We start from the raw sequence: 14205 nt of genomic DNA on the forward strand, positions 1-14205 counted from the left end.
ATCGCTCCTGCGAAACGCAACTTGCCCTTTTTCCACATGATATCTTGCGAACCATGGATGAAGGGTATCAGACGGATGCCATATTCCTTGACTTCGGGAAAGCGTTTGAATCGGTGCCGCACTGCATACTCCTAACTAAGGTAAGAGCATATGGGATTGTTTCCCAAGTATGTGAGTGGCTCGAAGACTTCTTAAGTCCTCGATGGTGAGTGTTCATCGGAGGTGAGGATATCATCTGGAGTGCCCCAGGGAAGTTTGGTAGGTCCGCTGTTGTTTTCTATCTACATAAATGACCTTTTGCATAGGCTGGATACCAATGTGCGGCTGTTTGCTGATGATGCTGTGGTGTTGGGGAAGGTATCGTCGTTGAGTGACTGTAGGAGGATACACGATGACTTGGACAGGATTTAGGATTGTTGTAAAGAATGTCAGTTAACTCTAAATATAGATAAACGTAAATTAATGCAGATGAATAGGAAAAAGAATCCGGTAATGCTTGAATACTCCATTAGTAGTGTAGCGCTAGGAAGAGTTACGTCGATTAAATATTTGGGCGTAACACTGCAGAGCGATATGAAGTGGGACTAGCATGTAATGGCAGTTGTGGGGCAGGCGGATGGTCGTCTTCGGTTCATTGGTAGAATTTTGGGAAGAGGGTTGTTTGGGGAAGGAGACCAGACAGCGAGGTCATCGGTCTCATCGGATTAGGGAAGGATGGGGAAGGAAGTCGGCCGTGCCCTTTCAAAGGAACCATCCCGGCATTTGCCTGGAGCGATTTAGGGTAATCACGGAAAAACTAAATCAGGATGGCCGGACGCGGGATTGAACCGTCGTCTTCCCGAATGCGAGTCCAGTGTCTAACCACTGCGCCACTTTTGGGAATATGTGATTCATCCGTAAAGGAGACCGCTTATAAAACACTAATACGACCTATTCTTGAGTACTGCTCGAACGTTTGGGATCTTTTTCAGGTCGGATTGAGGGAGGACATAGAAGCAGTTCAGACGCGGGCTGCTAGATTTGTTACTGGTAAGTATGATCATCACGCGAGTGTTACGGAAATGCTTCAGGAACTTGGGTGGGAATCTCTAGAGGAAAGGAGGCGTTCTTTTCGTGAATCGCTACTGAGCAAATTTAGAGAATCAGCATTTGAGGTTGACTGCAGTACAATATTACTGCCGCCAACCTACATTTCGCATAAAGACCACAAAGATAAGACAAGAGAGATTAGGGCTCGTACAGAGGCCTATAGGCAGTCATTTTTCCCTCGTTCTATTTGGGAGTGGAACAGGGAGAGAAGATGCTAGTTGTGGTACGAGGTACCCTCCGCCACGCACCGTATGGTGGATTGCGGAGTATGTATGTTAATGTAGATTGCGTCTTTGAAGAAGATCGAGCACCTTTTCATAATGAAAGGCCGGCGGCAGAATAGTTACACGACAATAACATCTCTGTAATGGACTGCCCTGTACAGAGTCATGACTTGAATCCTATAGAACACCATGGGCATGTTTTGGAGCGCCTACTTCGTACCACATCTCACCGACCTACATCGATACCTGTCCTCAGTGCAGCAGTCTGTGCAGAATCTGCTGACATTCTCCAGGAAATCTTCCAGCACCTGACTGAACGTACGCCTGCGAGAGTGAAAGTTGTCATCATGGCTAAGGGTGGGCTAACACCATTTTGAATTCCAGCAATACCGATGGAGGTCGCCGCGAAAGTGAAAGCCACTTTCAGCCAGGTGACCGGCTACTTTTGATCACATAGTCTGTCTCCTATCTCGTCTTTATATATGACATATTCCCTCCCTATCATTTTTCTATCCGTTTAATTTCACCTGCACAGACCCGGTACATACTTCTTCCACCTTGCTAGGCAGAAAGACGTGCTACATGATTGTAGCAGTACAATCGCTGAAAGCAGTCGTATCCATTAAATATCTAGAAGTATGCCTGCAGAGCGGGAAGACTAAATAAAGCTAATGGCAGGTAATACAGGGTCGTAGCACAGAATAATTTGAAGAATTCTCAGGTTTAATTCATCCGCGATAGTCTGAAATGCGACAATACTCTTCAGTTTGGAATCATTACCTGCTACGATTAATAAAAAAATAGAGAAAATACAAAGAAGAGCAGTGCGTTTCGTCAAAATTTTGCTTAGTACACACGATAGGGTCATGGAGATGCTCATCCAAATGCAGTGGCAGACGCTACAAGAGAAGCGTTGAGCATAACAGTTTGATTCGTTGTTAAATTAGCTGCGTACCTAGCGTTACCCGGGAATATATTTTAATCCTGTATATCAATTACCTTCTTTCGCCTCTGTCCATCTCCTCATAACCCCTCTCACTGTCCATCTCCTCCTAGCCAATCTCTCTGTTCATCATATCCTACCCATCTCTCTATCGACCTAGTCCTCTCTCCTTTCTCTGTTTCCCACCTTCTTTCTCCATGTTATCACCCCAAACCCAATATCAGGTTAGTAGTTTCACCCCCTCAGAGTTTCTCTCCAGACCATAAGTGATACGCCTATCTAATTTGCATCAAATCGATCCACTGGTTTAAGAGGAGCTTTATACCGCGGACTCTATCAGAGTACAGACATGTGACATATATTTCACATATGTTCAACATATTTCATACATATTTGCTCAATTAATCCATCAGTATCTCTAGTGAATTTAGCCCTATAGTTTCATTTTCACGTTGTTCAATATTTATGACGTCATATCTTTTGAACAATGTCACGTACAGAGATATAATTTTGAATGTACATTCAGTAGTACCAACGGATACTGTCTACTAAATTTATTGCGAATAATGTTAGTGGCGTGAACGTAATAAAATAAAACATCATTCATGATGGGGTTTATGACATCAGTTACTTGGACTGTGCGTCTTACAATAATGTATTTGTGTACATACATCTACATCTAAATGTATACTCTGCAAATCACATTTAAGTGTCTGGCAGAGGGTTCATCGAACCACCTTCACAATTCACTATTATTCTAATCTCGTATAGAGCGCAGAAAGAGCGAACACCTATAACTTTCAGTACGGGCTCTGATTTCTCATATTTTATCGTGGTGATCGTTTCTCCCTTTGTAGGTTGGTGTCAACAAAATATTTCGCATTAGGAGGCGAAAGTTGGTGATTGAAATTTCGTGAGAAGATTTCGTGGCAACGAAAAACGCCTTTCTCTTAATGATGTCCAGACCAAATCCTGCATCATCTCAGTGAAACTCTCCGATATTTCGCGATAGTACAAAACGTGCTGCCCTTCTTTGAACGTTTCCGAGGTCAATCCCATCTGGTAAGGACCCCACACCGCGCAGCAGTATTCTAAAAGAGGACGGACAAGCATAATGTAGGCAGTCTCCATAGTAGATCTGCTACATTTTCTAAGTGTCCTGCAAATAAACCGCAGTTTCTCGTTAGCCTTTCCCACAACATTTTCTGTGTGTTCCTTCCAATTGAAGTTTCTCGTAATTGTAATTCTTAGGCATTTAGTTGAATTTACGGTCTTTAGATCTGACCGATTTATCGCGTAACCGAAGTTTAACGGATTCCTTTTAGCACTCATGTGGAACACCTCACACTTTTAGTTATTTAGGGTCAACTACCACTTTTCGCGCCATTCAGATATCTTTTATAATTCGTTTTGCAATTTGTTTTCATCTTCTGATGACTTTACTAGTCGATAAACGACAGTGTATCAGAAAACAACCTAAGACAGCCGCTCAGATTGTCTGCCAAATCGTTTATATAGACAAGGAACAACAAAGATCCTAAAACACTACCTTGGGGGACACCAGAAATCATTTCTGTTTTACTCGATGACTTTCAGTCAGTTACCAAGAACTGTGACATCACTGACAGAAAATCTCAAATCCAGTCACGTAACTAAGACATTCCAAAGGCACGCAATTCCACTACAAGTCGCGTATGTGGTACAGTGTCTAAACCCTTCCAGTAATACAAAATCAATGTGACATCCCTTGTCAATAGCACCAGCACTTCATGCGAATAAAGAGCTGGTTGTGTTTCACAATAACGATGTTTCCTAAATCCATGTTGACCGTTTGTCAATATACCGGTTTGGTTCAAATGGCTCTGAGCACTATGGGACTTACCTTATGAGATCATCAGTCCCCTATAACTTAGAACTACTTTAACCTAACTAACCTAAGGACATCATACACATCCATGCCCGAGGCAGGATTCGAACCTACGACCGTAGCGATCGCGCGGTTACAAACTGTAGCGCCTAGAAACGCTCGGCCATCCCGGCCGGCAATAGACCGATTTCTTCGAGGTAATTCATAATGTTCGAACGCAATAAAAGTTCCAAAATACTGCTGCATATCGATGTTAATGATATGGACCTGTAATTTTGTGGATTACTCCTACTACCTTTCTTGAATATTTTGTGACCTGTGCCACTTCCCAGCCTTTGGGTATGGATCTTTCGTCGAGCGAACGGTTGCATATGATTGTTAAGTATGGAGCTAATGCATGAGTATACTCTGAAAGGAACCTAGTTGGTATTATGTCTGGTCCAGAAGACTAGATTTATTAAATGATTTAAGTTTCTTCACTTCTCCTAAGATATTTACTTCTATGTTACTCATGTTGGCAGCTGTTCTTGATTCGAATTCTGGAATATTTACTTCGTCTTCTTTTTTGAAGTAATTTCGGAAGCCTGTCTTTAGTCACTCTGTTTTGGCAGCACTGTTCAAATAGTTCAAATGGCTCTGAGCACTATGGAACTTAACTGCTCAGGTCTTCAGTCCCCTAGAACTTAGAACTACTTAAATGTAACTAACCTGTCACACACATCCATGCTCGAGGCAGGATTCGAACCTGCGCCCGTAGTGGTCGTGCAGTTCCAGACAGTAGCGCCTAGAACCGCTAGGCCATCCGCACGGTGGCAGCACTGTCATTGATGGAATTTCCATAGCTATCGCACAGAGAAGGAATTGAATGTGTCTGGGCGCTAGTATATTTTACATACGAGCAGAGTCTTTTTGAATTTTCTGCCAGGTTTCGAGACAGAGAATAATTGTGGAAACTATTACAAGCATCTCACATTGAGGACGCTCTAAATTTCGAGCTTCTGTAACAGATCGCCAATCTTGGAGATTTGGCGTCTGTTTAAATTTGGCATGTTTATTTCGTCGTTTCTGGAACTGTGTTCTGACTCGTTTTGTGTACCAAGGAGGATCAGCTCCGTCGTTTGTTAATTTATTTGGTATAAAACTCACAGTTCCTGGCGATACTATTTCTTTGAATTCAAGCCGCAACTGGTCTACACTTATATTAGTAATTTGGAAGGAGTGGAGATTGTCTCTCAGGAAGGCGTCGAGTGAATTTTTATCTGCTTTTTGGAATACTTATAATTTCGTTTATTTTTGGAGGATTTGGTTGTTACAATATTCAGTCTCGCTACGACTACACTGTGCTCACTAATCCCTGAATCTGTTTTGATGCTCGCTATTAACTCAGGATTATTTGTTTCTAAGAGGTCAAGTGTATTTTCAGAACCGTTTATTATTCGCATGGGCACATAAACTAATTGGTCGAAATAATTTTCAGAGACTGCGCTTAGCACAATTTCGGATGGGTACCTCCGGAGTTAAACATATCTTTTCGCCAACATATCGAGGGTATATTTAAGTGACCACCAACTATAATCGTATGAGTCTGGTACGTGTTTGAAATCAAACTCAGGTTTTTTTTAAAATTTCAGCAATTTTACCTTCTTAATTGGGAGGTCGGTAAAAGGATCTAATTATTATTGTATTTCCATTGGCAACAATGACCTTTGTCCATACTAACCCACAGGAACTATCTACTTCAATTTCGCGACAAGATAAACTACTTCTAGCAGTAATAAACACGCCACCGCCAACCGTGTGTAGCCTATCGTTTCGGAACACCGTTAGGTCCTCACAAAAATTTCGGCTGACTTTATCTCCGGCATTAGTTAGCAAAGCGTCTATAACGATTTGAGCATCAGTGCTTTCTGTTAGCGCTTGGAGCTCTGGTACTTTCCAAACACAACTATGACAATTTACAACTGTTATACCAATGGTTTCTGTATCTACGTTCTTCCTGTGTTCAGCTTCCACTCTTTGTGACTGAACTCCTTCTTGTGTCTTCCCGAGAACCTCTAAGCTAAAAAACCGCCCATTCCACGCCACACAGCCCCTGCTACCCGTGTAGCCGCTTTCTGCGTATATTCGACACCTGACCTATGCAGCGGAACCCAAAACCCAACCACCCTTTGGAGTAAATCAAGGAGTCTGCGGCCTACATGGTCGCAGAACTGTCTGAGCCTCTGAATCAATCCCTCCACTCGGCTCTGTACCAGAGGTCCGCAATCGATCCCGTCTCCCCTTCTGCCATTGGTCATCTCTGCTTTCATCTCGCAAGCAATACTAGTCGCCTTTACCACTTGCTAGCTGCTCGAAACCAGAGAGAATCTCTTCTGATCCAAACTGACACACATAACTGATACCGACGTGGCCCACCACCTACTACTGGCTTCACCATGAGCTCTTCATGGCATCAGGAAGGACCCATGACTCACCCTGGCAAGCACATGGAGTGCACATTGGCTTTTTTACCCTTCTTGGTAGTCACGTCCCTAGGATGCCCCATAACGTGACTAACGTTGGAAATCCCAACTAATATTAATCCCAGCCTCTGTGATTGTCCGGATCTTGCAGGCAGAGAGGTTTCCTCTGGAAGAGGACAGGCGATGGCACCTGGCTCAGCGACAGTGTCAGCCACAGACAGCACCTGGAACTTGTTTTCCAGACAAACTGCGGAGGCCTTACGTGCGGCCACCTGGGAAGTCTTTCGCCTCCTGCTACGCCCTGGGGCGACCTCCCACTCGACCAGATGTGAGAAGTCAATCTCAGTGCGAGGAGTAACTGAGCTGTTCACCAGTGAGGACCGACTGGTGGACTCGGACGTGCTGGACGTCCGTTGGACCCCCACAGTCTGCCCACAGCAGTGGTGACCATCCACTGCAGCCTCAAGCTGTGTAACCGAAGCCATCAAAGCGTGGAGCTGAGAGCGAAGTGTCACCAACTTGGTATCTGCACACAATAATCGGAGTCTCTGCGCATACTATAGACCGTGTAAAACTAAATTGTGCAGATAAACAGACTATCGGCATGTGCTGCGAAAACCCAGAAGCAGTGTCTAATAAATTAGATTAATACACAGAAATTCAAAACCTAATTACCGAAGAACTCAGGTGAAACTAAATATTTCGACCCTGATTAGGAACTTGTAATATGCCACAAAATCGGTTTTCTCTCCGACGCTAACGGAAACGCGAGAACTGTGGCTATTAGATATTAAATTAACACGCAGAAACTCAAGAAACTAAACTATTAATGCACACAGATGATATTATAAAACTGGCTCCTGGTAAGGAACTTGTAAAAGTCACAAAATCGGTTACTTCCCTGGGGCTGCGTGTGTCTCGGCCGCCTGCTGCTGCTGCCTGACTCTAGATACATTCTGCGGTATATGTCGATACTGTCTGCAAAATATTTTGGGAATAGCGTTAGTAGTAAAGTATTAATATATCATGCAAAAAGCGGTACTTTAGCGCACCTCAGTGTTTGTAACTTGGTATTTCCTGAACTATGATAGATAGGTGGTTCCTAGCCATAAAGCTGTCTTCTGCCAGTAAGGGTTATGAACTAGAATTTTGGTAGGAACTGGTCCAGTGGTTCAGCATCTTTTTATACGATCGAAACTTAAATGTTCCTATGTCATAAGTACGATCTCGGGAAAGGGCCTGGATCTAATATCAGAGATATTCTAGCTCAAACAGAGCCTTACTAGTGATCGTTATGCAGCGGGCCATTCATAACTGGAGAACTAATGGACTAACTGACAGCGATACACGTGTTACGTCTTACCACACACCATAAGGTGGTTTTCGAGTATGTAGATATACAGGGTGCTAGAAAAAGGTACGGCCACACTTTCAGGACACATTCCTCACACACAAAGGAAGAAAATATGTTATGTGGACATGTGTCCGGAAACGCTTACTTTTCATGTTAGAGCTCATTTTATTTCTTCTCTTCATATCACATTAATCATGGAATGAAAAGACACAGCAACAGAACGTACCAGCGTGACTTCAAACACTTTGTTACAGGAATTGTTCAAAATGTCCTCCTTTAGCGGGGATACATGCATCCACCCTCCGTCGCATGGAATCCCTGATGCGCTGATGCAGCCCTGGCGAATGGCGTATTGTATCACAGCCGTCCACAATACGAGCACGAAGAGTGTCTACATTTCGTACCGGGACTGCGTAGACAAGAACTTTCAAATGCCCCCATAAATGAAAGTCAAGAGGGTTGAGGTCAGGAGAGCGTGGAGGCCTTGGGATTGGTCCGCCTCTACCAATCCATCGGTCACCGAATCTGTTGTTGAGAAGCGTACGAACACTTCGACTGAAATATGCACGAGCTCCATCGTGCATGAACCACATGTTGTGTCGTACTTGTAAAGGCACATGTTCTAGCAGCACAGGTAGAGTATCCCATACATAATCATGATAACGTGCTCCATTGAGCGTAGGTGGAAGAACATAGGGCCCAATCAAGACATGACTAACAATGCCTGCCCAAACGTTCAAACGTTCGCATAAAATCTGTGTTGATGACGTGATTGCACAATTTCGTGCGGATTCTCGTCAGCCCACACATGTTAAGTGTGAAAATTTACAATTTCATCACGTTGGAATGAAGCCTCATCCGTAAAGAGAACAATTCCACTGAAATGAGGATTGACACATTATTGGATGAACCATTCGCAGAAGTGTGCACGTGGAGGCCAATCAGTTGCTGATAGTGCCTGCACATGCTGTACATGGAACGGAAACAACTGGTTCTGCCGTAGCATTCTCCACACAGTGACGTGGTCAACGTTACCTTGTACAGCAGCAGCTTCTCCGACGCTGCATTAGGGTTATCGTCAATGCACAAAGAATTGCCTCGCCCATTGCAGGTGCCGTCGTCGTTCTAGGTCATCCCCAGTCGCGAGTCATAGGTTGGAGTGTTCCGTGCTCCCTAAGACGCCGATTAATTGCTTCGAACGTCTTTCTATGGGGACACCTTCGTCTCGATACAAACGTACCGCGCCACGGCTATTGCCCCTTGCTAATCCATACGTCAGATAGGCATCTGCCAATTCCGCATTTGTAAACATTGCACTGACTGCAATGCATCACTGTTCGTGATGAACACTAACATGTTGTTGCTACTTACTGACGTGCTTGATGTTTGTACTGTAGAGCAATGAGTTGCATGTCAACACAAGCACCGAAGTCAACATTACCTTCCTTCAATTGGACCAACTGGCAGTGAATCGAGGAGGTACAGTTCATACCTAAAATGAGCTCTAACATGGAAATTAAGCGTTTCCGGACACATGTCCACATAACATATTTTCTTTATTTGTGTATGAGAAACGTTTCCTGAAAGTTTGGCCGTACCTTTTTGTAACACCCTGTAGCAATATTTTATAGAGTTTTGCCTGCGTATTATTCGACACTTGTAAGAGCACTAGGTGCACGGGTGCCCACCTTAATCTCGTGCATTCTGGACGCGTAGATGAAGGGGTTGACGAGCGTCTTGAGGATGACGGCGAGGTTGACGGTCGTGAAGAGGAAGAACATGCGGAAGTGCTGTGGCTCGGAGCGCGGCAGTGGCGCGGGGCAGTCGTCGCAGACGAGCACGAACACCAGCACGGCCGGGATGAGGCCGAGCAGGTAGGAGACCAGGATGCGAAGCGTCGTCTGCACCGTCTTGACGGAGCGCGCCATGGCGCTCTGGCGTCGCAGGTGCAGCTGCTCGGCGTCGGGCGCCTGCTGCGCCGAGCCGGCGCTGCTGCTGGCCCCGGGCACGCTGGCCCTGTGCGCGTAGCGCAGCCGGCCCGCCTGGTGGCGGCGCACCACCACGAAGATGCGCGCGTAGATGAACGCCATCACCAGCAGCGGCACGAAGAACAGCGACGAGAACGTCAGCCGGAACTTCGAGAAGTACAGGAACCTGTGACACGGGGAGCACAAACACTTTTTTTTTAACGCTTAGCTATATTCTCAACATTTGCAGTGAAGGGGATATAAAGACTGTCAGGGTGACGCGGAAAACAGTGCAGTCATTGTCGTAATGCGGAAATGGAGAGAACTATCTGACATCTAAAAGTGCGTGATATTATCTTTCACGCTGAGGGTGAAAGGACTTCCGAGGCATCCAAGTGAAGCCGTGGTTGGAAAAGTGGCGCTATCCAAAACTGACACCGAGCGAACGCTGATACACCACGGGTCATAGATGACAGACCTGAAAGACGGCTGCGGAAATGTGTACAGGAGAACAGACTTGGAACTGAGGGGCAACTGACCATCCACATGGACCATGGGGCTGCCATCAGTGTCTGCTCAACGATCGTGCAGCGAACATTGCTGTGTGTGGACCTTCGCAGCAGGGTACTGTGTTTTTATTTGTGTGTTAGTTATTTTCACCAATCATCAGCTCGGGTGTGAAAGATGTCACTAACTAATCGGTTTTCATGGGACAAACTGAACTGTTGAGGTGTGGCACCTCTTATTTCCGTATTGAGGTGTTTCGAGACCAGGCTTGTCGTGTGTATGGCATCGATGAGCCATTGCATGCCTAATGTTTTTAGGCTAGGTGGAATGAAAGAGATTTTAAAAACCATGTATGTCTGATGTGACCTTTCACGATTCCATCGAAATCGAACAATACTGTATAAATAGAGCCACTCGCGCCTCGTAAGAGCTACTCTTCGGAAAGGAGCTGCACTTACGAGCCAAAAGCTTCCTTCGGTCATCGGTCCATCCTTCAGTGCCTCCTGGAAATAGTTAATAGTTCAGGCTCTTCACCTGGTACTGTGACGACGCGTGGTAAGGTAATTTACAGTGTATTTAGTTCCTCCTCCTTCGTAACTTGTGCATATGCTCTAGGTTCCATGTCTGTAATTACAATGATACCCACTCCTGTTTCAATTACACATCACAGTTGATGGTCAGATTGAAAGCCATCTCGTTTGTACACAATTAGTGTCAACCAAAACAAGTTTATGGTTTAGTTAATCAATATAGCTCTGAATGACTGTGATGTTATCTCCAAGACTAGAATTTAATTAGATTCAAATAAAAATTTCATATTAACACAAATTATTTAAGACCAAAAAATAACCAAATCATGGTCCCATGAGATAGCCATACTAAAAGGTGGACGGGCTGCACAAGTAACGTTAAGAAACTGATTTAAAGATCATTTAATATTTATTCACTACTCAAATCACAAGCAACTTGAGTTACAAAACAATAACAATCACTATACGAATGCTTGATACTGTGTATAGAGCTCTGTAATTATTTCATAAACTCTACCTTAAAAGCCTCGATTTGGTGTATGGAAGGATTCTTCTCATCTACATGCACAAGAACGTTCATGTCACAGTACACACATGAGAAATTTATACACAAGATTAAAACACAATGGGCCTCAGAAACGTTAGCTTTACTAAACAATCGAGTAGTTGGTACCTCGCGTGGAAATTCTCTATCTGAGGCGAAAACAAAACTGTAAATATACAAAACGGAGGCAAATCTTGATATAATTCGAAATTTAAACTGAACAATACGCTTGTATGGATAATAACGCTGAGCTGAAGGCTCTTCACGTGGCAGTAAAGCACGTGGTTTACTTTAGCGAACCAACACAAAGAGACACCAAAGTCACGAAATGAAATTAAGATTTAAATGTGGAAAAAGAATGCTAATACTACAGACGGATAGAGCATTGTCACCAAATTCAAACGTAGAAGATCTACACTGACAAGTAAGGCACTGATGGGACAAAGCACTCTCTCAAAGCGGTGAGACTACAATCGACTTAAATACCTGAAATATTAATAACCATCGTCGCACTCCATAACTGAAATCCTGTGGTGTCATTTGCCATGGGTCTGCTTCTGAGGAAAGCATTAGCGTCTCAGTCTCAATCATATCCTTACACATTCAAACTACCTGAACTTACATAATCAGAGATGGTCGAGTAGGCAACCCCACATTCCGACGACCCACTAAACAGTGATGTTCCGCCCTGTTTGACGGAGGTCTACTAGTAGAAGCGGAAATAGGCAGAGAAAGTACATTCCGGCTGTCTGCACCAACGTGCACAGTAGGTGCTGACCAGTCACCATTAACGTATGTTTGGCCCACCAGTAGCTACTTAGTCTCCACACAGAAGTTGAGTAAACTGCCACTACTACTCAGAGAATAACTGCCCAATAACCACAGTACACGGGAGCATCACATACACATTCACAAAAACTTTGTAGCAGACGAGAAAAGGAAATTGAAATGGAAATATAGAGTCACAACATGAAAACGTAATAATCAAAAGTAACACAGGACTTGACACACGAAAAATGGCTCTGAGCACTATGGGACTTAACATCCGAGGTCATCAGCCCCCTAGAACTTAGAACTACCTAAACCTAACTAACATAAGGACAGCACACACTTCCATGCCCGAGGCAAGATTCGAACCTGCGACCGTAACGGTCGCACAGTTCCAGACTGTAACCCCTAGAACCGCTCGGTCACTCTGGCCTGCGACTTTACACACAGTTAGTATTCCTATTGATATATGAAACGTAAAGAATAAATGGAAAAACGACAGTATTTGCCTGTTAAGCTACTACTGTGCCTGTCTATCGATACTGGTCCCGAGTATCGAAAGCACAGATGTTACAACCAACAAAGGAGAAAATACGTATACAAAGGCTGAAGGCAGCTCAGTAGAGCCAATGGAACGGCTTACACTGAGACGTTTCAAATTCCACGTAGACCTCTAGCGCATACAGGACACTCCAATACGACGTTGTAAATATGCTCCCTTCACCATATGTCGTACAAATCCTCTCCCAGCTGCTACAACAGGCATGAACGACTTCCCTGCCCATCCGGTGAAGCAGAACTTTCCCTGTAACGAGCCCGCACCGCTACCTGACTGGACCACAGCACAATGGGGAGACGTGCCATTATCTTAATGCTAACACCAGCAACCAACGCAAACTGACGAAGCGTTCAGTTGGAATTTATATCGGGTAGGGAGACGTAGTAGAGTAGTAACTATAGCGGTTGTTGCCACTGTTCCAGTGTGGTGTAATGGCTAACGTTTCTGCCTGGTAAGGAGGAGACCCGCGTTGGAATTCTGGTGTTGGCACAAACTTTAATTGATTGCTTCAGCCTGCATCGGCCTCTCCCGCCGGAGGTTCGAGTCCTCCCTCGAGCATGGGTGTGTGTGTTGTTCTTAGCGTAAGTTAGTTTAAGTAGTATGTAAGACCAGGGACTGATGACTTCAGCCGTTTGGTCCCTTAGGAATTCACATATATTTGAACAATTTTGGACCAGCCTGCAACATTATCATACATTAGCTATCGAAAACCATGTTTGAGGGTTCCATTATAGAACAGAGGCTACCACTGTATACAGGATTTTCAAAAATTTTGTGCCGAGAAGCAGCATAGAACACTGTAGTGCTAGCTTCACGGTCGCAGTGCATGACACGGAGTAGTACACATGGAGAGAATTGCGAGGGACACACAATGTTTAAAGCGCAGCTAAAGGCGATGCTCAAACAGCTTAGTGAATTTATAACAAACATTCCCTGCACAAAGCTGTCTGCATTATTGTCATTAAGCTCAGAGGAGAGGTTCGAGGCAAGTAGAACAGCGAAACACGATGAGTCTGGTGTTCACCGTAGTTTAATGTGCAGTGTATTGCGTGAACATCTAGTTCATCTTTTTCGTCCTGCCAGTGCACAGATCTTGGACACGATGGTTATCTACCTTGGCTTTAGCTGCATTCTGCAACAGGCTAAGACACTCTATTCCATGACGTTGCTTTGTTTACGGATGTTAATTGTGTTAGGTCATCAGAGGTTCAAAATGGTTCAAATGGCTCTAAGCACTATGGGACTTAACATCTGAGGTCATCAGTCCCCTAGACTTAGAACTACTTAAACCTAACTAACCGAAGGACATCACACACATCCATGCCCGAGGCAGGATTCGAACCTGCGACCGTTGCAGCATGCCGGCTCATGAGAGGCAATGTGTAGTAAAC

The 14205-nt window shown here is 44.5% G+C and overlaps 1 protein-coding gene across 2 annotated transcripts in view; it reads right to left on the reverse strand.

Moving 5' to 3' along the window:
- Positions 1-14205, reverse strand: part of LOC126267042 (beta-3 adrenergic receptor-like) — a 310268-nt gene that overhangs the window by 98062 nt on the left and 198001 nt on the right. Inside the window, exon 4 of one of the 2 annotated variants that reach the window (XM_049971852.1) lies at positions 9628-10093. The exons of the other annotated variant lie outside the window; for it this stretch is intronic. Coding sequence (XP_049827809.1) covers positions 9628-10093 — 466 coding nt within the window. The remainder of the gene's footprint in view (positions 1-9627; positions 10094-14205) is intronic. 2 annotated transcript variants of the gene reach the window in all.

Source organism: Schistocerca gregaria, chromosome 4, assembly GCF_023897955.1.
Source record: "Schistocerca gregaria isolate iqSchGreg1 chromosome 4, iqSchGreg1.2, whole genome shotgun sequence".
Taxonomy (NCBI): Eukaryota; Metazoa; Arthropoda; class Insecta; order Orthoptera; family Acrididae; genus Schistocerca; species Schistocerca gregaria.